The sequence below is a fragment of the Varanus komodoensis genome, unplaced genomic scaffold, assembly GCF_004798865.1.
Source record: "Varanus komodoensis strain SLA01 unplaced genomic scaffold, ASM479886v1 scaffold1, whole genome shotgun sequence".
NCBI classification, from domain to species: domain Eukaryota; kingdom Metazoa; phylum Chordata; class Lepidosauria; order Squamata; family Varanidae; genus Varanus; species Varanus komodoensis.
The window spans coordinates 56,198,614-56,223,590 of NW_025335268.1; the positions used below are offsets into that span (position 1 = coordinate 56,198,614).

Genomic DNA, 24,977 nt, shown 5'->3' on the forward strand with positions numbered 1-24,977 from the left:
GTGTTCTAAGCAGACAATACGGAACACTGATATATTTAGGGAATTGCATTTTAGGTGGATTATTTGATATATATCATATCCAGGACACAACCCCTACCTGCACAACAAAACTCATGAGCTAATACAAGAAGAATATGAAGTTTCTCAGAAAGGGACATAGGGAGCTGCCATGTATTGAGTCAGTTCTTTGGTCCATCTAACCCACTGTTGCCAACACTGACTGGCAGTGGCTCACCAGGCTTTCAGGAAAAATATTTCCCTGACCCACTTGGAGATGCCTTGGATCAAACCTAGGAACTTCTGCCTGCAAAGCATCTACTCGGTTGCTAAGCCACAGGCCCTCCTGTAGCAGTCTATATGTATAATCAGATACATTCATCATCTATATAGAATTGTAGTATCCCTTCTTGGTTATCTGTATGGTAGAATGAGCACAGAATGATTTAGGAGGAGCAACAGGTTTTCTTCCTTCTAAAGGGTTGTTTGTTTGAACCATCTGAATAAGAATGCACTAAGGACCCTCCACATCACAATCCCTTCTAACTCAGTGGTATTTACTTCCAAGTAAACATAGCCAGAACACATAGGCTTTAAGAACGGCAGGTAAACAATAGTTACTGAATTTGCTGTGGCCTGATCCATCATTCAACACAACTCATTCGCTAAATCCCAAGGAAAATTGCTGACACCCTTTGCTTGGGAAACTTCCATGAGCCAAGCCAACACTTCTGCAGTCAAGTCGGGAACTGTTTAATTTTAACAAAGAAAAGTTCTCACACCAAATCATCATTCTTGGCAACCTGAATCTCCACTGTAGTTTTCTTCATGATGCTTCCCAGAGGTATTTGTTACTGCAATCTAGAAACAGAGGCGCATCCTCCACCCACTCAGTTAGGCAGTAGACATCTCACAAATGTCTGCTCCACTGCTTGTTCTTAACCACTTTCCCAGCCCTGAGATATGCAGAATCCTGTTGACATTCATTTGTTTTCCTCATATATGGCCAAACCACTGAATGACCTCCTACGGTGTGTGTGTGTGTGTAATTCAGTCCACATTCATTCTCACAACGCAATGTGACAGCACTGCTTTAAGGTCTTATAAGGCTTATAAGACTACAGTTGGTCAGGCAGAGATCCATGGAATATAATCTTTGGAGTCCCTACATTAAAAAAATGTCTGTATCTAAAGCATATTCAAGTAGTTTTCCAAGAACATCTCTTTTTCTAAAGATAGTGCTTTAATGGTGTTTATGCTTTGCCCTCTTGAAATAAATCTTGTTTCCTAAAAGCAATATTATGTATGCAGTTATGATAGCAATAGAGACTTCCTTTTTCAGCTTTTCATATTTGTTTCCTGAGCCCCAACTGTGATCAAACCAAGAAATTGAAGGCTGCACTGTACCCACAATAGCAGTAACTTAAAGCAGAACAGTTGCTGAAAATTGTGGGCAGAGTAAAAGGGAATTTTAGGAAACACAGAACAGCCAGGGACAGAGATACAGTGACCAGAGAGTCATCAAAATAGACATGGGAAATGTAAGGCAGTTTGTGTGAAATCTCTTTCTTAAATATTTCCACTTTTGCCCATTGTTACATTAATTGCAACAGGGCATATGCCATTAACTGTAGATACCTGTATTATTGATTGCCAGCATGTTTTAACAGAAAAGTTTATTTTGTTAAATATTTTTTGGCAATTTCTATGTGGCCAGACCATTCTGGCAAGATAAATTGGCCATATAGGAAATTGAGAAAAAGAAAACTAAAGATAATGTCAATTTGCATATATTTGCATTTGTTAATTTATACTGAGAGCCATTGTGGTGTCATGGTTAAGAATGTGAGACTGGGACTCAAGCGATCTGGGTTCTAGTCCCCATAGAGCTCACTGGGTGAGTTTGGGCCAGTCAATAAGTCCAAACTTTCAGCCCAACCTACCTAACAGGGTTGTTGTGAGGATATGATTGAGAGGTGGTAGAAACTTATGTAAGCTGCCTTGAGTTTCTTGGGAGAAAAAAAGTGGGATATAAATATAATAAATAAATTAAATATACATGTAGACATATTGAAGCAACACTGTGTGAAGAAGTACTTTCTTTTAACTGTCCTGAATCTCCTGAATCTCCCACTAATCAGCTTTTATTACTATGAGAAAGATTTCTCCACACTATGCAGAATTTTATATTCTTCTAACATCCCACTCCCCATTACATGCCTTTACTCACTATTTGGATTGCCTTTTTCTGAACCTTCTCCTGCTCTGCAGGAGAACATAAAGAATTATAACATGATAGCAGTTGCAACCATTTCCATGGCATTCTGTTCTGCCCAGGAAAATGTGCTATTATTTTCCCAAGGCAGAAATAACCAAACTGAAAAGTTCAAGTCTTTTTGCAAGTCTGCTTTACCACAGTGCCACCTTGTGGTTATATAATGCAACATACAGAAAGGCAGAGAAAGAAAAATACTAAGGGAAAAACACATGTAAAGGAGCCAAAGGACTTTTTGTGATCCTACAAAAGGTCTGGAAGCAGACAACTCAGTGCTGCATTAAAGGCCTCATGTAGAAAAATCCTTAGGTAAGTTCGTGCTTATGATGTTGGGTCATATTGCCAGAGCCATCTAATTTGTTTAATCTGCATAACCCACATCTATCTGTAGTTCCATCCTGTATCAGGCCTTTGTCTGGGCCTTCCTGTCCTCACCAAATTACAAGCAGCAGCAGTTGTAGCTACAAGTCCAAGCAGACAAACATTACAAGAAATCTTCTAAGAATTCATGTTGTTCAGATGAAATTCTGATTTTTTTTTCCTTCCCAAGACCTGTCATCAATCATATTTAAGCAGGTTCCTACATGTACATGGCTTGCTTCAAGCAGTATCATTTAAAATATATATAATCTGCATTTTAAAAAATAGAGCAAATAGAATTAGGCTGGATCCATAGCACAGGTGATCATGGCTTCCCCACCCTTTTTTTCCACAGCCAGTGAAAAGGCTGCCAAAAACTCTTCTGGAAAGAGGTGATCTGTGGTTTGGGTGCATGGGAGAAGATTCCCAAACATCAGGTGGAGGGACCTTCTGTGATCAGAGCTCTTCGTATGGCCAAAGATTCCTTCCCTTCATGAAAGGCAGATCCTGGCTCCAACCAATCCGTACCTGGGGAAGACAGTAGAGAACCAGCATGCCAATACTGAAAAGACTCGATTTTCAGTCGTAATTTATCCCAGTAACCTGAAAGAGTAGTAGTTCTTGAGATACCCTTATTCCAAGTTACATGGTGTATTACTGCTTAATAGAAACAGGGCACCAGTCAAGCTATTGTGAGACACTTATTATGAGATCTTGTGAGATACACAGCTGAAGTATTTGGCACTGAAATTCCAAGTCTCCAAAGGCAGCTCCATGTGCACCAATTGGAGCAGACCAGCCTGGATGTTGCCAGAACATGAATGGCAGTGGCCATACTCCTGCTATTACAGAGTTGGACGGGTGCCTAGAATGCATCTTATCTCCACCACCCCAGCATTTCAGCACTGTGATTATCATTTTGTCTATAGGCATCACTTTCTTTTACATTTCTGCTTGAGTGGAAGGAAGGCAACAGATGACACCTGATCAGAATCACAGTCCACAGAGCTCATTTTCCTTGGAAAGGAGAGGAAACTTTAAGAGAAAGAAAAGGGATGAAATTGATCCAGGCGGTCACTAGGATCCCTAAAATCTCTGGCAGCTCTGCTGGGAGCCCTGCCACCTTTATTTACTTCTGCTGATGTCATTATCTGCTGGAACCTTCCATCAGAAAATAGTGGGTCCAGACTAGTAGTCTAGTTGGCAGGCTCCTATACACTAAGAGCCTTGTTTCAGGGTCCTCACAAAGCATCTCTTGAGGAGGCAAACAAGTTGGTCTTTGTAAATAAAAGTTCATGCATCTGCGTAATGAAGTCACTTTCTGAATCTGTGCTGTACAATATTCTTCTTTAAAAAATGAACAGGCATGATTATGAAAGGTGGGGCTGAAGAAACTGGAGGAGCTAATTAAGCCATGCATTTTTCAGTGAATTGGGGTTGAAAGAAAGGGCTTTCTCTTTCTTTCCTTCTTTTTTTCCCCCTTCTTTTTACTTCTTTTGACATTCAGGCTGCAAAGAATCTTCTCTTCCTTTGATTCTCTTGGGTCACAAATTGTTAACAGGAAAGTAAAAACCCTACATTTTCTGCAACTGAAGGTACGTACTAAAAGACATTAGAGCTGACTGTGTCCAAAAGCTCCTTATTGAATCCCGATGGTAGGACTTGGCATGGCCCAGAGGTTTAGGGAGTCTGACTTCAGTGTGTGAACGGCAACATTTCGAGAGGGTGGTTCTCCAATGGGAAGGTGCCAAGGGAGTGATGATCCTGAGAATGTGAGGAAAAGCAGAGTCTGGCGGCCGCCTCAGTCTGCATCCTGACAGAGAGAAGATAAGGTGGCAGCACAGCTTTCCTGGAATACAATCCGCATTTTGACACTCGCTTTTTAAGCACTGCCCATCTGTCTGTTATTCAGCTGGAGCCTCTGGGGAGAAAGAGGAGCTACAGGCACAGAAAGCGACTGAGAGAGAAAGCAAAGGCACTCCTTAATAAAGGTCTGCTGAAAAACTGCCTGAGCAAAGTGCCACATCTGGAAGCTGAAACTTAAAATAACTGAGGCGCCACTCAACGGAGCAGGGGGGTGGGGGGCTGATTAAAGCAGAAGCAAACAAATTAAGCACGAAGGCACTGCAGGATCACTGCTGGATGTGAACAGAGGAGATGGCTTTGATCTTGGCCTGGCCCCTGCTTTTCCCTATATTCGCCTTCCTGGAGTCATTCTCCTCCAGCTCTGCTTCACCGGAGAGCAATGTTTTTCATTCTGACATTGAAGGGAGCTCAGCAGTCGGTAGCCAAGAAGACAGCCTCATCAGAGGACAGCAGCAATCTGTAACTTTCAGAAGTTGGTCGCCTTTTACTGAGGTATGGGAACTCCTCTGTCTGTTGACCTTTCTCCTCCTTTGTACATTTTCTTCCTTTTTTAATGTCATGAAAGCCACCAGATGTCCATGAAGTGGGAACATGGCATTTTGAGGGTTTTTAAGTATTTCAAGTAAGACTAGAAAGTTTGGGCTCCACCCCACCCCCCACTCCTATAGATACATTTCCCAATGTCTGCATTGAATAGGCAGCAGTGTTATTCAATATTTCTGTTAGTGTGCCTGATTTCTGCAACAAACAACAAAGTAGGCCTGCTTTGAGGGGTAAATGAATCAGTTCATTTAAAAAGGTATGCAGGGCAAGGGGGGGCTGCCACTCTTTCCTAAGGCCTTTTGAAATCCAGCAAGTTGTTAAAGGGGAGGGGGCTTTATTTGGGGGCTTTTGGGGTGTATGAAAAAGGGAGATAGAACTGTGGAACTGTGTGTCTATTTCAGTGTCTTTTATCATAAGGATGCACTAAACTGGACTGTATTAAGTACATCTCATGTTGAGTGGAGAAGGAAATCATGGTGCAATGCCTGTTGGTGGCCCCTTGTCTTGAAAATCCTTCTCCTGTCCAGTATCATATCAAAGGAAAGGTGTTTGTACATATGAGAAAGACACTGGCAGCCAGTGTCATTTCTGGATTCTCATCATACTCATGCCTTCCCTCAAATCAATAAAGATGTCCTGATGGGGTCATCTCATCCAGCAATCCCTTAGATCCTGTTATGCACATGGAACTTTCCCAAGGCATCTCAGTTTCAGATCTATGGAGAATAGTGCTTCCTGCGCAAGCAAGAGGATGCTTGTGCAGGGCTGTGCATTCCAGTGATGTGAATTAAGAACCCCACACATCCAGGAGCTCTTTATGAAAAGAGCAAGTGGGGCTCCATAGGAAGTATCTACAATTTTCAATATGGATGTGACTACCAGGAAAATTCCACAATATGAAAGCATAATATGGATAGCGGCTCTAAGTCCTGTTGTTTTCATTGCTCTGCAAAGGTACAGAATTATAGTCTGCATAAAATCTATGTGAAATCACATGTGTGACCTCATCTTACACTTACTTGTAAGTAGATGCCAACGAGTTCAATCAGTAAGCGTGCACAGGACTGGCACCTTAAAAGGAAGTTGCTGAAGAGACCTGAGAAAGCTAGAACATTTCTAACTTTGCAGAAAAGAATGACAATGCCTAAGTGAAATAGGAAACCAGGAAACCACTGAGAGGGATTGGACAGATAGACACTTATCATTGCTGTTAGGGGGTATGTTGGATAACTGGGACTGGTTGGTTTTGGCTTTGTTGTAATTAACAAAGCAGAGAGAAAAATAATGTGAGATTACACAGAGGTGGGAACAAAATATCTCCTGTTTAGGTGATACAGCAAAGGGGGCAAATTAATGCACAGAAGGTCATGGGAAAGGAAGTACTGTATGTCTTGGCAATAAACCTAGACAATGAGCAGACATTAGCACAGAAATGTGAATATCTCAGTAATTATATGCCCCAGTTACAAGTGCTACATGGCTTTAGTGTAAGTTACATTACTTCTGAGTACATATGTCTACTCAGAAGTAAGTATCATTCTGTTCAATGAGTTCAAGTGGGTACAGGATTTTAGCCTTAACTGATAAATGTTCAACTGCCTTTAAATGTAAATTTCAGCAAAAGAGCCTTGGTTTGAAATTGAACATTTTTATTGACCCTTATACTGTACTAAGGATGAATAGGTATGTATCATCATTATGATTTCTGCACACTTAGGATTTCTTACTAATAGATCTCCACGTGTTGGCCTGAGTAAAAACCATGTCCAGGAAAATTGCACAAGGAATACATTTCTGATCTATGACTAAATAGGAACATGATCAGCTGGGACAACCTAAATTTTGTTAATCTGCAATTTCTAAGTGCAGTAAGGGAAGCAGCTTGGGTATTGTCCATAATGTGGGATTTAAATTGCCTGCTCATATATTTTGTTTGTATTAAAAAAACAAGTTCCTTACCTGTTGCAGGAAGACTAAAATGTTTGATTTGCAGATTTGGGTTTTGCAGTGTAATGCAAATGTACACTGGCCTCCAAAGCAAATTCCTAATGCAACTGGCCATGTGAAGCAAAAGGAAAACAAAGCAGCCAAGTGCCATGCATGCTAGCCTGGAAGAGTGGACACAGCCTGGTCCAAATTCTAGGGGAAAGATTGACATATGCTCAAATCATTCCTATAATCAATAGATCCATGCATGTTTAGTCATGCCAGAGAATGGTCAAGATAAGAGTGACAGAAGCCTGAGAACAGGCCATCTCAGCCAACACAGAATGCCCATGCTGGCCAGCTTCATGTAAGGTGAACTTAGGATTTTTATCTCTGTACATTTTTTCATTGGGATTGGTTTTACCCAAAACATTTAGGAGGTTTTTTTTTTCCTGGAGGAGGATGAGGATTATGTTTTCTGTTTGTTGGGTGGTTGTTGTTGTTTTTAGAAAGTTGACATTGCAAGCAGTTCTGCCAGCTGTTGCAATGTTTCAAAGTATTTTCAATATCCTAGCCTAGTTGCAGGCTAAACTTGGTGAACTTAGTACTTATCCACAGGGCTTCATAGCATAAGCAGGTCCTTCATTTCAAAGGGAAAAAAAAAGGAACGAAGAATACAGTCCAATGAGAAATGAACCATTCTCAATCAATCAATTTCCATAGGACAGGTTAAACCACATGCTTAATTTTTCCATCAAACCAATGGGATTCATGTGCATAGTTACATCCAATTTTGGTTGGCTAGCGATGATAGTTTATTCTTTCAGTAACCACATATTTGAGTCCTACAAGCTAGTATAATTGGATATATATGCACGGGCTTTACTGCAAGTACAATCCATGAATCAATTGCAATTTACAGTACAAAAATTCAGGGTGAGTTCTATGGCATGGCTTAGAAAATACCTTCTCCTTGTTCTGACCAGTTGTGGACTATGTAGAGGTTTATTGAAGAGAGATGTAGGTATTTTCCCTTGACCAGTTTGAAGAATGTGGATGTTGTGAACTGCACCCTGCATAAGGTGTCTGTCTAATAATGTACCACTTCATGGCATCATTAGCCATCAAACGGCAGGGTGCTGTATCTGCCTAGGTCCTGGATGGACTCTGCCCACCCAGGCTGGCCACTGAAACCTCCTGGAAAGGAAGGAACTTAAAAGAGCTTCCTGTTCTATTAGAGCTTTGGCTGAGCAACATTTGCTTTATTCCTGCATCCTTTGGTTGGTTTCTGGTTCTGACTTGCTTCTAGATTTGTCACTCTTGTTAGTTCTGATTTGAACTTTACCTTGACATCTGGTGAGATTCTTGGGCCAGCTTCCTGTCTTGTCCTTTGGTACTTACAAGTGGGTCTGCCTCTCAACAAGGATCACCTGGCCCATCACTGATCTCTACCCCACGGATCAGTCTGGACACTCTGCTGCTCCACTGGCCAAGTGACCTGATCCCGGCAGGATCAGGAATTGGTCTTGAACCTAAACCTGCACCCAGACCTAACCAGGTCAGCAAAGAGAAGACCTGTCCCCCCTGTCTGTGTGATAGGGCCCAAGGGAAAGCAAAGCCAATGAGCATCAGCCACAGCAGCCCAGGGTGCTCAAGGCACCTCATCAAAGGACACCCAAGCCCCCCAGCCAGTGGTTTGCAGTCATTTGGATAGTGGAATGATGCCCCCTCCTTTGTCTTGAATTCCTTTCTTGAATATAGAAATGAGCATGAGTGTGTGGGGCAGCGGAAACGAATGTGGATACTCTCACTTCCATTTTGCACACTCATTTTTATCCTTTCTGTCCAATCTGCCTAGTATCTGGCAGCTTGATGCCTTGAGCAAATATTAGTGACTGCCAATATTGCATCATCTGGATGGAAACACCGAGTTACTAGAAGAGAGGGGGACTCCCCTGAAATCAGTGAGTAAGACAAAATGCAAGAAAAGGCTGATAAAGAAAAATAAAGACAATTAAAATGAAGATGAAATAACATGAGAGTGGCTTTTGCAGTGAAAATGAAATGATGTTTCCTTTGCACATTCCTGCATTGAACCAATTAGCTGCTCTCAGCCCAGTTATTCAAGCTGCTAAAAAGGAACAGTGCAAAAACACATATGTGAAGCAAGCTATGTTAGGGGTTGCATGGTTTTCTTAACTCAGAAGACAGAACAAACCTCCCTATAATATCCGTCTTGATTTATTTCTTAGTCCAAATATTGACTTGGGGCTCACCCTCACTCTGCTGAGCAGACACAGACTGTTAGTCATAGCCAGTGGTGCCAGATTTTATAAAGGGTGGTTTCATGAGAACCACATAATCACTTCACCGAATATTCCAAGGTGGACTACAACATTTGGAAAACCACTTTGGATAATATAGCATTATGCAGTGGGCAAAGCCTACTGAAGACACTCACAGGCAATTGTGGCATTGAACCATGTCCGATTAATGCCATGCAGAACTTTCCCTACAAATTCTTTGGATATAGACATTGTGGAAGCATAATTACCTGATTATCCAATATGACATTCTAAAATTCCTGTCTACATTTGTCAGCGAAGACTGTTGTTCATTGATTTTGAAAATATGGTCCTTTTGCAAACAATGTATTTAAAAATGAAAAAGTACACTCACCCATGTTCATCAACTTCACTGGTTATTCACTGGTTATTAACCAGTATTACTATTCAGCTACACTGAATACATCACACTGAACAAGTCTCTCTCTCTCTTCCCCTCCCTCCCTCTCTCCACACACACACACCCTATAGATTTCATGAGCAGCAGATCTTTAAAACGATAAAATGATGACTAAACATTCAAATGACTTGTATAAGGCAATGCCTCTTCCAATGATTGGCTGAGCTGCTCTAAAGTAACAGGTTGTTTTCAAAGATTCTTACTGATTAGAGTGTAACAGATAAATACAAAAATCTCACACAGACTCATTCCTCACATAATGCAACATAGCCACCTAACGCCCAAAACAATAAAAGTAGGCAAATGACACAGTGATGGACCTGACCAGGGACAACTTCCTTCTTGTACTTCCTTCCATCATGAAGGAAGTAAGATTTTTCCCCAGTAAGTAGAAGAACCATCTTAACTATGGGGTGTCCAGTGTAGTGGGCACCAATATATCCATGGACCTGGCACCTACCAAGCTCCGGACCCTCCAACTTACAATTTTATGTCTTCATTTTTAGTGAATTATTTTTAACTGGAAGGCTGGCATGCTACCAAACAGAGTGCTACTGTTCTTCATTGGACCTCGAAAGATAGGTTTTGTGGTTTGGAACTGGGATCCCACCTCTGCCTTCTGCTTAGGTTCTTGGACAAGTCAGATTTGTTTTAGTTGCACCAATCTGGTTTCTGGGAATGGGTGTTTTGTGAACAACCGTGCCTACCATTCCATGGGAGCACCCATGACACTCTCTCAGAACTCCAAATGTGTACAACAACCCAGAGGGGTCAGAGGCCCCTATCTGAACCACGTCCCCAGTGCTGACTGCTGGGGAAGTAGTTGAGCAATATGATCCTCTCTCCAGCTTCCTTTCCTCCAGAAGACAAAATGGTACTGCTTCTCACCCTCCTCTTAGCTGCTGCTCACCTGTCTAACCTTTAATGGATGATGGATGTAAATGATCCAGCCTAGAGAGACAGCGATCTTCTGTGCCGTGTCCCACTTCATACTAAGCTATAATACCAGCCTCTTAGCAAAAAAGACCTACCTCCTGCTGCTTCTTCATCCAGCCCATTGGAAATGGCCAGCCTTTGAGGTGGCCTGCCAACTTCAAGAATGCCTGTCAGAAAGACTGAAACATGGCCAGAGGCCTGAGACATGACAGGAGTCAGAAAGTGCATCAGTGGTTCAGAGTCAAACCAGGCAGGGTGGAAGCCAGGTTTTAGCACTCAAGGTCAAGCTAGGAGGCAGGATCCTGTAGCAAGCCTCAGAGATTGGGAAGGCTGTGATGCTTGGGTAAGGCTCACCTGGAAGCCCTCCTGTGCCTCCTCTGGTCCACAATAATCCAGTGGACTAATTCTGGGTGGACAGAATCAGTCCAGGCGCAGAAAGTATTTCACTGCTGCAACTTCAACTTTTGGTGGCTTACCACACAAGATAACTGAAGGCAGGTCCAAAGGCTTCTAGTGGGATTCCAAGCCACTCTTGACATGGGGAAAGCAACTCTGAACCCAGCCTTCTTGTCTTGCCTCTGCAAGGAGGGTTGAAACAGCATTTCAGTGATGACAGCTGCGAAGCACTCTTGACCACAGCAAAGTGTCTGTTCCACAGCAGTCAGCCAGTCTTCCCTTGACAACAGTTCAGAGAAAGTGGGGTACCAGTCCACTGCTCTTCTCAGGAGTGCTTGGATTACAGAGGAAAGGTAGGTGGGAAAGTCATTTAAAAAAGCACAAGCCCAGCCCCAAATCTTTTTAATGGAAACCAGTTACTGAGGGACTAATTAGTTCAGCAAACACATGGTCCCTCCCATTCCATGTTTCCAAGTTAATGAAGAATACTGGGTTGAGGGATACCCCTCAGAGACTGAGGCTAAGTCCTTCACTTCCCAAGTGAGGCCTTCTGCAAATGCCACCTGCCTGAGGTCATGTTGCCCCACCATAACCCATCTGAGCCACAGTCTTTGCTGATTTTGGAAATTAACTCAGGAAAAGCCATTTTTGACTGACTTGCATAAGGGGTACTTTGCAGGGCAGAATTAGCAGGTAGAAGTTCAGTCACTCCTTTCTCACTTCTCAGTTGTTCTCTGCAAACAACCCTTTCTACTATTAGAGTTACAGTGGAAAACTCTGTGTTTCCCCCATAATATCCGGTTTGGCCCTTAGACTCTAGTAAATTGTTCTGACATAGAAAAATGGTCCCTGGTGCTTTTTGTAACCTGCAGGTGCTGCGTTACTTATGTTTCTTAATGGACACATCAAATCCTGGTCCATCATTCAGGTTCACTGCAGGAAGGGAATTTCCATGGCATGAGTTTTCCTCATTCTGAGAAAGTGACTTGTGTGGAGAGGAAGTTATATTACAGATGTTTGAAACTGTAACTTCTGATTCATTCACATCAACATTTTAATGGAAATCAGCTGCCAAAGTACAAACTGCCAGTGCTAAACTCCTTAAATCATGGGAAACTGGGAAGAAAAAGAAATCAGCAAGCCAAACAGTATGACCTAACTATCTATGTCATGTGCTATAATCACATTGTAGAAAGGCACTGTAAAAAGATTGTTACTCTAACAGCATCAGAGGTAATTGCTTTATTGTAATGAACACCCAGAAGTAATCCTAAGAATTAAGCCACATGACTGGGTTCTTTCACTGGAAAAGCTACAATGTCGGTAATACAATCTGATTCATAAGTAAAATGTTTAGAACTAAATGCATTATTCTCTACCTAAGCTCATACAGAATGAAAATTCATCACCTGTCATCCTTTTGGTTCAGCTAGCTGCAGCACATGTGAATGCTGTCAGAAAAGGGAGTAGGTTGAAAAGCAGAATGGCTGGAAGAATAAGTCTAGAAGAGAAAGTGGATGAGGTGAAGAAGGGAGAATGAGAAGAAGGAAGCCAAAAGCAAAAGGGAGGGAAAGTACACACAGTTGCTAAGGGCAAAGGGGCTGGATAGTGCTGCTGGAAAAGGAAACAGGATCAGGAGTAGACTGCCAGAGGGACAGCCAGAGAAATTTTTCTGATTGAGAGAGAACCTCCAAATTCCATGCACAGAAGCTGCCTGGGCTGGCAGTAGTTTCTTCCTTCAACCCTGGTGACAGTACTCACCACACCGGAGGTAGAAAGTAACTAAGGGGTAACCAGGCACCTGCATGACACAAGTCTCATCATCTTTCCCTGCCATGCCACCTGGCATTTGCCTCCTGAAGCAGCTGTCTCACTCTGCCTTCAGGGAAGGACAGCCCTGGACCTGAGAACAGAGTTGCTTCCAAGGTATAGAGGACAAGGAAGAAGACCAAGTTACCTGCACTGCACCTGTTGATCTGAAACCAGATTAATTTCTGCAACTCAGTAATCACCTTGAAAAGGCGATTTCCTATAGGTGTCTTTCTGGCTTTTGAAATGTTATTTTTGCTTTTGCTTTTTAAAAACATTTCACATCAAAGCTTCTGGACATCTAAGGAATGGTGTATTTAATTAAATACAAATTACCCAGCTGTCATTTTCTATCCTGTTTTGCCTTGTGAATTGATGTGAGGAAAAAACTTCCTGTAGTTTCATATTACATTTGAACAGCATCTGAAATCAGATAAAACCAGACAAACTTTTACAGCTCATAGTTATGTTTTTTAAGGACAAGAAATGCATATAAATAGCAGTGGTAGGAACATCATCAACAGTGTTAGAACTTGTGTGTTGGGGAGGGGCATTCCTATGCGTTTTTTTTATCATGATGATAAGCTCTGGAATTAAGTATGTTCTTAGGCTAGAAAACTTGCAGAAAGCTACGGTGTATCTGTATGAGTTTTTTCCTTTGTGGAAAAGAATGCCTTTTAAGCTAAGCCTTTGCCCATCGCACTGTATATGGAAAATATGAGTGTGCACTTTTATAGAGAACGCCTAACTGTGAAATGTTTATACTGGAATCAACCCCATCTCGACATCAGACTTTGTTGCTGAATGGTATTTTGGCTTGCATTTGATTCAGGAAAAGGCTAACCATGTGGAAGCATCTGTAACAGAAGAAAACTAGATTTGAACACAGCAACAGGATAGCTACTCTACTTTAAAAACACTCAGATCCCATTGTTTGCTATTTTATGGAGCTGTATTCAACTGCTGTGCCACCCTCAGCAACAAGGATAAACATTTATACCCTGAATGCAGACAGAAATCATCCACCCTTAATTCATTTGAATAAGACAATCTGCATACTGATTTGCAAGCTCCACATTTCCAACCAGGAGGAAGTTTAGCAGCCATTTTCACAGAATTTCTGTTCTCTTAGGAGCAGATTCATGGTACAAGATGGGGAAGCAATAGACCTGCAATAGACTCTTGCCCTTTTCTTTCCATGTGGATAAGCTATTCTGTACAGAATCTATTATCATACTTGCACAACTGGTACCCTGTCCAAGATTGTGGAAACAGAGCTTTGTTCATGCAAGCGTGTGTGTGTGTGTGTGTGTGTGTAAACTCTGTGCAGAATAGCTGACAAATAGGTGACTCATGGGAGTTACTTGTGTGATGCTACTGCTCCCTCCTCATGTCCAGTCTACCCACATGGGTCATGTGACCAGGGCTGGGGTCCTTTTCTTTGGGGAAAAGAAGATGGGCAGCCAGGCAAGCACCTGGACATACTCAGTGCTGCCCACCTGGTCTCCTCAAGCTACTCCTTGTAGCTTCCTAGTAGCCCTTCTTGACAGCTAGCTACCAACATTCTGGTACTACTGGCTAGTTCCAAATTGGTAAGCCATTTTTCTCCAGTCCAGGGGCAAGCAAATGAAATGCATGACTTTCTCTTGGTTTTATCTATTCCGTTCTATTGAAATTATTCCCTAAGGTTTTCCATGATCAAATCTAAAAGTCTTCTTCCAACTTTGCCCTTAATTACTTGCCTGCCACCTTTATGTTCCTCCTTGTTAAACTGTTGGGATAATTCTGTAAGACTGTTACTCATTTCTGTATCCATGGAACATTATTTTCAGCATAATATAGATGTGGGAATGCCCTTTTTACATAAGTACTAGCTGACAAGGCAGTCTGATAGATTTCTGCTCAAACATAATTCCCACTTAATACAATGGGACTTATTCTCAGTGCAACTTATTTACATTTGTGTTCTTAGAACTGGATCAAGTGCAATCTGCTTGCCAGGGAGAGAAAAACTCTAGCAGAAATAATAGACTGTTAATAGTACAAGAGCAAAAGGGAAAGGGGGGAATTCTCAAATGATGAGAATCAAAAATAGTTTCATTGTGTGGGGTGGGGGGAATGAAATTTGAGAAGATAAATGACATTCAAGCTCCCTTTGCCAGCAAAGGAAACTCCAGTTTAGAAGGGTTAGGAATTGAAAGGTATCCTGTGAATAACAAATGTGATTTGCCTGAAACAAAACTGTGAGAAAGTGAAGGCTGAGTTAATGCTTCACCACACAGAGAGATGTGGCCTTCCTACAGCTAACGGACCATAACAACATACAAGCTACATCACTGCCATGGATGCTTTAGTAACAAATCATTGTTTTATGGGCCAGACTTTGCTGTCTGCTCCCTTACAGGGGCTTTTGTCTCTTTCTTTAGCATTCCTAAGTGACTTCATTGCACTTAAGGTCATTGTTATCATAGCCCTTCCAAGCAGAACAAATAAATTATATTAACTGCAATATTTGTGTCAAATAACAGGAACAAATAGTCTTTCAACAAGATCCCATGAAAACTGCTGAAATAAACAAGCTATAAAGGGGATACATTTCTGTAGAAGCATAATTCCAAAAGAATACCATATAAGTGTAAATCACAGCCAGCTCTCCTTTCTCCCTTCATTGGACCGATCGTTGCGGGCTTGGCTTGTGATCTTCATATTCCACAACTTGCAGCAATGCACAAATCCTTTGCCCTAGACAATCTTTTATTGCTTTGGTTAACTTGGCCTGTTTAACTGAATAAGACTGCATAGCTTTTTAGTGACCAAAACTTGTCAGAATGAGGAAATGAAGAATTTGTCTCATTCTTTAAAATATACAAGAAATCCTCCTTCCCATTGGGAAAGGATGTAAGATATATGCTGGTGTCATTTTCCTTCCACAAGTTATGGTTGCTTAGCATTCTTTCCCATATCCTTAGTGGATCCTAGTTTTACCCACACACAGTGACATCAAAAACACAGTGTTCTCTGGTGGAACAAATCACATAATTGCAGCTCTGGAAAAGATGAATTTTGCCTCAAAATTCCACAATGAAAGCTAAGATTTGCCTCTGATCCAACTACCAAGGGAAAGCTATCCATTGGGCATTGGAGGATAGAATTTCTAAAATTATCACCCCATAAATAGTCTACCCCAGGGGTGAGTAACATGAATCCACGGGCTTCAGTGCACCCTCAGACCCCTTTCTTGGTGTCCATCAAAGTGCCCCATCCCTCCCAATTTTATTTTTATTTTTACTTCAAACCAAAGTGGTGGACTATAGTTGTGCCCATCTTCTTTTCTGAGGAATGCTCTGGGTCACCCACGGGACTGCAGATGGCCAGGGACTACAAGCCAGTGCTATCATCTGCCGTGCACCCATTTTGCAGTGGTGCCCAGGATAATTTAACCCATTCCCACAGGCCCGAAAAAGGTTGCCAATTCCTTCCCTAGCATAAAGGAAGCATACATTATGTCCTAACCAGTCCATCATTTCTTCAGGAAATGAATATATGGAGCAAAGGTCAGAATCATGCCCACTGGTCCTGCCCCATGCCTCCATGTGTTCAATGTATCATTTTGCACAGGAGACTATACAGCTCCAGCAGAATATCCATAGGCTCCCTATTTATAAACCACAAGGTAAAGAAAAATGAGTCTACAGTATGAGCACATGGGCCTCTACACATCGGAAATATGCAGGTAGGCAGCTGTGCAAAAAAGAAAAATCCCAACAGCCTGAGCCTGCGGGGAATGAAACCAGAGCCAACCCACTATCTCCAAATTTGTACAGGGTATCCTTGGATTTAGTAGTCAGTTCCATAAAGCACAAAGAACCAACCTTAGAAGGTGATTATAAAAATGGGTGGACCGTGCCCATCACCCTTGCCTTTTCCTGACAAAAGTTCTGAGCTTTTAAAAGTGATGTGAAGTAATTCAGCAAGTGCAGGTTTTCTCAGCATGGAGGTGAGAAAATTGCAGTTGTTGAATTTCTGTTTCCTGTGAAACTTTTATGGGTAAAGAAACTTGTGTCAAGAAGATGTTGGAAACTAGAGGGCCATCTCTATTTTACTTTCCTTGCCAGATGGGTTAACGTATTTTAGCTGTTTCAGCACTCCAGCAGATGGGGATGAGATGCCGGCTGCTGCCAGCATCCACACGTGAAACCTCTTTGTGGTACCCACACATGCCAGACATAGTAAGAAAAAGGAGACATCAGCCCTTGTACTTATTCATGCACATGAGCTGACACTTGCAAACTTGCAAACTGGAGAATAACTATGGAGAAGGAGGGAGGAGAAAAGGAGGAAAACAGAGTATTTAGTACAGGGATGAGCCAGAGGGAGAATAACCAAGATGTGTGTGTGACTAGAAGGAATGGTACAAAGAGGCTACATCATTTTCGATTTCACAATGCCCACACATATAAATGTCTGTACTGAGAGGAGGAGGCGGCTCAACACACCAATTCCAAGAAGGAAGGCGGGGCCAGGGGTGTCACATGGGAGGGTTTCTGGGCTGGAGAAACAGGAAGAAAGGGATGGGCCACCCCAGAGGAACGGTCATTGTGCTTGGTCAGAGAAGTAGCTGCCCATGATCTCTGTAGAGATGGCAGGCCCACAAAGTAGTGGTTAAGTAAAAATATTAATTGCATATATTAAATTAAATAAATATATTGCTAACACTTTAATTTATGATACAGAAATGTAATTCATTGTGTGGCCCCCATGTTGTGTGTTGAAGTCTTCATGCAGCCTTCAAGGTACAAAAAGTTGGACTGTCCTGGCCTACTCTATATAGATCTAACAATGGATACTACCGGTGTTGCCATTATCCATATATTTTGTACCAAATCAGAAAATGGGAACTATTTGTCTTGATATCTGGGGGAAGAATTATTAGAAGTAAAGTCTTTCAAATATTGAAAAGAGCAAGAAAGATTTTTAAAGGTACTTTCAAGACCGCAGTTATAAAGAGGCACACTGGGTGCACTCAAGAAGAATTTGGATGCTGTTAAGGTGTTATGGTCATCTCATTAAGGGATGCCAGGAACCTGTCCCAGTGAAACCTCACAGTCCATTCTTTCCCAATCTGGTGACCTCCAAAAATTTTGGACATCTGTTCTCATCAACATGACCAACAGACAAGAACCTTGGGAGTTGTTTTCCCATCCATCTAGAGATGAACAGACTGGAGAAGCCTGCTTCACACAGTGCACTGAAAGTCATTTTGTGTACCATATCTACAAATCTAATGCTATCAGTGATGCACGCTGTGCTGTCCAAATGCACTAAGGACTTGCAAAGACCTGCACTAGGACCATTGTAATTTAAAAGGAAATGTCTCTTATGCATGCTTTACATCTGCAAGTCTCGTTCCAGGGCATAGCAGTTCAAAAGTGCTGTGCTATGTAATTTCTTCATAAAAGGTATCCTAGCATTAAAGACAAGTATGGAACTAGCTGGCCAAATATGTTGTGGTATAGGATAAAGAAGACGGGTTCGTGCTTAACAAGAGAATCCACAAAAGGCTACCAAGCAGAATAGCAGAAACCTTGCGAATAATCCATCAGTTCATGCTGTGCTTTTAGGGAGCTTTGGTTGCGAGGACCCTATGAAGCCACCCCGAAGCTTTGTTGCGATGGGGGTGGCATAGAATGTTTTAAATAAATAAATAAAATGAAGAAGTCCATTCCAAAAAATCTGCTAAATTTTTGTGGAACTGATTCTTTCCAGTCACCATCAGGAGGCCATGAGAGCAAATCAAGCAATTGCAGCAATACACTGAATAGCAGAGAGAGGTAAATAAACTGAGTGGCAGTTGTTGAGTGTGTAGTGACAGTCAAAGTAATAGAACAGTAGTAGTAGAGTTGAAAGGGGCCTATGAGGCTATCGAGTCCAGTCCTCTGCTCTGCTTCCACTTTTGGTCACCCATCCACTTGCAGGCCTGTACCTTTCTAGCTTAGCAAAGGTGACCTGACATGCTAGTTTGATGTAATCAAGCACATCAAGGGATCTAGGCCTGATGAAGTTTGGTGGCTACTGGGTCCAAGCTAAAGGTTGTATTAATTGAAACACACACTGTAAAAATCCTATTTTTCACCTTAAAAATCGTCAATGGCAAGCTTATTTTGATTTTTGAATCCAGATTCAGCCCCAAGAAAGTATAACATCTTAATTTTAGCTCTTTTGATGGGGGATTGTATGCTTCGCTCTCCACATTCTGCATATAGAATGGGCTAATACTTGGCCACCATGTTGTTGTGTTCTCTGGTTCATTCACTCTGCAAGTGGAGACTGAGTGAGTCACTGTAATGGCTAACCTGAATGTCATTCATGGAATTGACTTTATTCCATCCAAATTTGGATATAATTAGTACATTTTTTAACAAATGAGCCTTGCAGTATACCCTGAAGGCACAGTCTTTTCGCTTTTGAACTCAAGCTGCCATGAATTCAGGCTGACATTTTTGTGCTGATGTATTATTTCATTTTCAGTCTGATCTTTTACTAAAGGATCAATGGCACCAACGTTACTGCAAGGGCACTTGTCTACTGTTTTGCCATGAGGTGATAAACATGCTGAGCTCAAGTCTGATTTGAGTAACCTGGTACCTTGTAAGAGGAGAGCCATCTCAATGCTTTGAGCCTGCTTTGTCTGGTTGGCGAGCCATATAAGCCCAGGTAGCTTGCAGTAGGCATAAGTAACCCATTCTAGCTTCCCCTGCCATCCTGTCTGGTTGGTTTTTGATTGGTATATGTAGATGTTGACCTGCCACAGCTAGAGTGAGATCTCACACAGCCACATGGTATGAAACCATGCCTTCTTGGATGCTGTAGCCAGTTTTCCCCACTCTCATAGCCCCAAAAAAACCCATTGTAAAGGATACTTGGAATAATTTTGCTTTGATGGGCAACCAGCAAATGGTTGGCACCCTTTGTATGAGGCCAGTAAGAAGGGCTATGGTTAGGGGCTTCCTGATGTCTGGCTTGGTTGCCATCTCCCTGCATCAACCCTCTATCATTGATCATGCTTGGAAAGAGCAATATGGACCTGCAAAAATATGTGTCTTGCTTTTTAAAAAAGTGATATCACCTCCAAGGGTATGCCCATATTTCTTAGCATCTGCTCTTCAGCCTTGATAGAGGCCACATACTGCCTCTGGGGTTGGCCTGTGGTCCCTTTGGCTGTAGCAACTGCTAAGAAGGTGGTGGTTATTGCTGAATACAATCAGTATGTGGTGGGAGAAATGGAATTAAATACATGTTATTTCATGTTCCCAGGTGCCCACAGATTCATGCTCAAGCTATGGTGCAAGTCACTGGTATTGCCTTATCTACATACCACCTGCTGTTGAATTTGAAACTAACAACCCAAAGCCCTCCAGATGAACAGAAGGTTCATCAGATGGCCTGAAGGTCAACAGGATGTCATCCTTAATCATAATGGCCCCAGTGCCACATGCCTTTTGGCTTCATCCCTGTCCCTGTTAGAGAGGAGGCACACTGGCAGCATGGCCAAGGCATACCTGCCATGCTGAGCTCAGGTGGGATGGCTTGGGAAATGACAAGTGGTGGATAAATCTATACTTGCCTGACACTTGCTTCTGCACTATTCACAGGGGTCATACCTGCAGGATGGGAAGAGGTGGAGCCCAGTAACCTGCCAGCCCTGCATTCCTTGGCAGTTTTTTCCACTGCCACCTCCGGTATATTGCAAGCTGATTTGACCCACTCCCCATCTAGGGAATATGGAATCCCTGGGTGAAATCTTCTCTAGGACAGCCCAAAGTGTCTCTGGGTAGGCTGGGTGACAGGCCATGCCCAGGCTTCCTCGATTGGAGGGTAGACTAGCTGCTCAGCCTGCTCTTCCCTCAAGCCCTTCCAGCCCCACTGACTGGGCTGAGGAAGCCAGAAATCATGTAGTCTGGGTCCCATCTCCATACATACAAAGCTACCAGCATATGGCTTCTAGCTGCACTGGCCTCCTATTTTCCTACCACTGTGGTGCAAACAGGATTTCCTGATAAAACAGAACCTGAGCTATGTGTGGCAACAGGCAGGGATTACATTTCTCACTTACTTTTTGGCGCAGCAATGAAAGGGAATAAAATATAATCTTCAAACAAGTAAATAAGCCTTATTCTGATCCCTTTGTTCATGAGTAAATTGCATGCTGTGTTAAATATAGAGTGTACAGCTAATTCTCACATTCTTTTAAAAATCCAGATAAACACCTGGAGCCCTGATTCAGATCAGGACCACCATGCAGAGGAGGATAAAACCTTCCCACCCAGCCACTTTCCCTAATAAATTCCTTTTCCCATTGGTATGGATGGAATCTTCTTTTTCTTCTTCATCTGGATACTGTTGCTGGGGAGGAGGTGAATTTGGTGGAAAAAGGGAGGAGGGAGGATGCTCCCTGCCTTTGCATGGTAGTCTTTATCTGGTTTAGGTCCCCTAAGATTATCTGGAGATGAAGAAAGAAAAACTACCCACTGAAAGAAAAAGTCCCCATCCTTTTTTGGACCCATGTCCCCATTTAGACATTTGAGAAACTGCTGCAGGCGTCACCACAAAATGCCTAATCAGTGGATTGTCACCTGGGTGTCTCCTCTGCCATGTCTGTGGGTCCTTTGCTTTTTATTCAGCAAAAATGTGTGCTTCTTCTCTATTGGGCATCACAAATGTTAGTTTAATAAGGGATTGTCTAATTCGGATAATTACTAGTGGTTTGATACAGCTAATGTTTCTTTTAAACCTATGTTTTGGCAATGCTCAGGAGGCCCAGTCTAAACTCTAACCACAACACCACATTGGCTTACCTACTCTTGTCAAATTAGATAATTCCTAATGATCTATATGGATTTGCAACATCCTAAACTTTATTAGTTAAGATTTCCATAAATAGCTTAATTGTCTATGCAATTATTGTCATATTTTCTCCTTTCCCTAGCTCTTACCAAATCTATTTACTTGTTCATGTAAAATTTATATTGAAAACCTTTTATTCACTTAATTATTTGTGGAGAGAATAATCCATAGAGATAGCTATACAGACAGTGTTTAATGCATGCACAGTCAACTTAATATCTTCTTATGAACTGTTTCCCTAGCATAACAAAACAAATAGGTTTAATGTTATGTCATATTCTGTTATATCTCTGATGGTTGCTATTTAGTCACTTCTAATTTACGGTCAAGGCCAAAAGATGTAAAATATATATATTTCACGAACCATACCTCCAACACTTATACTTGGTTGCAGGATAAATTATTAAGGGCATCAGATTTATAAATCTACATCTACAAATCCACTTTTAAAATATTCTTTTGAAATACATACAAGTTGTTCACTAGTGGTAATAAGTCTATGTCCACATCCTAGAAAAATCCTATTTCCATTTAATCTGATTATTAATTACCTGGTAACTCTATATTAACAATTATTTTAGGTAACCTACTTAATATGCCACTACCTTGAGTTGGTGGAATATATGTTCAGGAGTACAGTACTAAATATACATCTGCAAAATTATTGCTGTTGCTTCCAAGTCTTGTAGTGAGACTGCAGCCTTATCTCAATTTCTTCTTAAATTATTACATAAGTTTTACTACCCATTACTAACCATGGGAGTGCTGTTATATGCACTCCTTTGCATGGCTATAGGAAATAGCCATGTCATCACTTACTCCTTTGCAGTATTTAACTAGTATTTCTTACTAGAAGGCCTCTGGGCAGACAAGGCCTAGAGACCACTGGATGTGGCAGATTCATGGACTTTCCCGTCTCCATTCCATGGTAGGTCACCATCCCAATTCTTCCCTTTTCCAAGGTTTGAACTTCAGAACATGAAACTGACTAGGACTTTCTGTGGCAACTGGGCAAGTCTTGGCAGGTGAGATGTGACAATCCCCACTGGGATTTCCCCCTCTGGTATTTGGAAGGAGAAATCATCAGCATTCTATGCTCCCTCAGGTGCCACCTAGGAGCTTTGAGCTTGCTCTCCAATTCTAGTTTTGAGGGAAGGTATAAAGCAGTGGATAAGCACACCTCTGTAGGAGTCATACACAGTGAGCTGGAAGCTTCCATGTAGTCAGATGAAATCAGTTCTCAGCTGTCAGACATCCCGTGCATCGGTTCTGCTTTTCCTGCACTGTGTCGGTTGGTCTGAAAAGATAAGAATTCTTGGAGGAGCGGACAGGCAAGGGAAGAAATGGTTCAGTCCACATGTTGGAACTCCAGTCACACTGAGCTTTGGGGAGGGGTGGGGGGGATGGATACAGCTTATCAACCAGACATCACAATGTAAAATGTAATTTTCAGTGCACAAATTTTCCGTCTCAAGTAGAAGTATGCTTTGTTTCTCTGTGACCATGACACTTCCTTTCATTTTTATGTCATGTTTTGTTATCTCTTAGTTCTCAACTTCACACTGTGCCATAAACGATGGCTGATGCAAGATAAGGAAGCAGAAGGGGAAAAGGAAATAATTGCACTTATTGTCTGGTTTAAGTATAGCAACATTAATGAAGGAAGACAACAATCACAGCCTTGGTATTATTGAGCTCCAGATGTCTTGCGCCTTATGCACTTACACACAAACAGACATTCCAAAATACAGGTGTCAAAATAACATAAAATGTGTTTTGGGGTTTCAAGAGGTTGTAGTGATTCATAGAACAAGTGTTAAAGAAACTAATTTTTCTATCTCTGTGCTGGAAAAATAATAATAATTGCCCCTTAGGCTTGAACTAACCTACACAGCAAATACAGGTTTTAATCCTAAGGAAATAATGGAAATACGTTGAGATAGTAAAGTAATATTTCAGCACACCAAATGCTAATAAAGTTCAGATGCATTGAGAGAAGTGGTGGTTAAAGTTGTTTGTGGAACATAGAATTAGGCACACTTTGCCAAAATGATTCTGTTTCATCATTCCACACACTCTCCAATCAATTATTTTATGTGCCAAAAAGCACTACGGCATTCAAATACATCCCGGTGTTCTGCTGATGCATCTCCATAATGCTAGAGACATTAGATAGGGCACCACTGTGTTCTCTAAATAAAACAATTAAAACTGTGATCAATTAAACTATAATTATTATGATAATTGGATATCTGAATTAGGAAAGACAAGCATTCTGGACCCATTTTTTCCCTAATTCACATGTGGCATGCACCTTAATAAACTTTTACTCTTCTGATTTAATCCATTTGCTAGGGGATAGCCAAGCTCCTAGGACCTAATAAAAATGAAAAAAAGAATCTATATCAGCCTGCCCAACCTGGTGGCTGGCTGGGGTATGCTGCGTGTTGTGGTTCAACACATATTTGCCAAGAGTGTCTTTTATTTCAGAGATACTGACTCTGAAGGCCCATATGAGAAAATTCTTTTATCTGAAGAATGTTTGTTATCCATTCAATAATAAAAGCTGGCTAGAGGCCAGCAGTCTTGCGGCTGCTAAATCCCAGTTCTTCCTTGCAACCTGCCACCTAACTATACAATCGGCAAAACACATGAGACTCGGTCTTCCAACTTTCTCATGCACAGCTTTCTCATTCAGTTCATTTACGAGTCTGCAGCCTTCTCACTAATCTCCTTTTCTCTGGCGTATCTCTGTTATTCCTTCAATCATCATTTCTTCTTACTCAGTGCTGTACGTCTGCATCTCCAACCTCCAAAGAGTTACACAAGTGTAAAGTACTTTTGCAAAGCAGCTTTAGAAACCCCTAATATTCTTTAAATGTCATACATGTACATATATTAAATGCTTTTCCTGCACTTCTGTTGCAGAGATGCCAAGAAGGCTTTTTCCAGACATTTTCAGGAGAATGCCGTCCTTGTCATTGCAACAACAATGCATACAAGTGCCTTGACGGATCTGGAGTTTGTCTGGTAGGTAGTCCTTCCTGGTTACTAGATCTGTTAGTACATTGTTCTTTGTAAGCAGATATGTATGTATGAAATCCGGAGTGAAAAGTTGGCAAGAGAAAATCACAAGTTGTTAGAAAATACATTCAGAAAGACTTATTCGGATATCTATTTATACACAATTTTGTGTGTCAGTTTTTAGAAGACATCACAC

General features: G+C 41.7%; 1 protein-coding gene across 1 annotated transcript in view; it reads left to right on the plus strand.

Annotated features, from left to right (window-relative positions):
• Positions 1–4,302: 4,302 nt before the first annotated feature.
• The window catches only part of LAMA4 (laminin subunit alpha 4), a 101,428-nt gene continuing 80,753 nt past the window's right edge, over positions 4,303–24,977 (plus strand). Inside the window, exons 1-2 of the mRNA XM_044426191.1 lie at positions 4,303–4,990; positions 24,686–24,787. Coding sequence (XP_044282126.1) covers positions 4,790–4,990; positions 24,686–24,787 — 303 coding nt within the window. The 5' untranslated portion in view covers positions 4,303–4,789. The remainder of the gene's footprint in view (positions 4,991–24,685; positions 24,788–24,977) is intronic.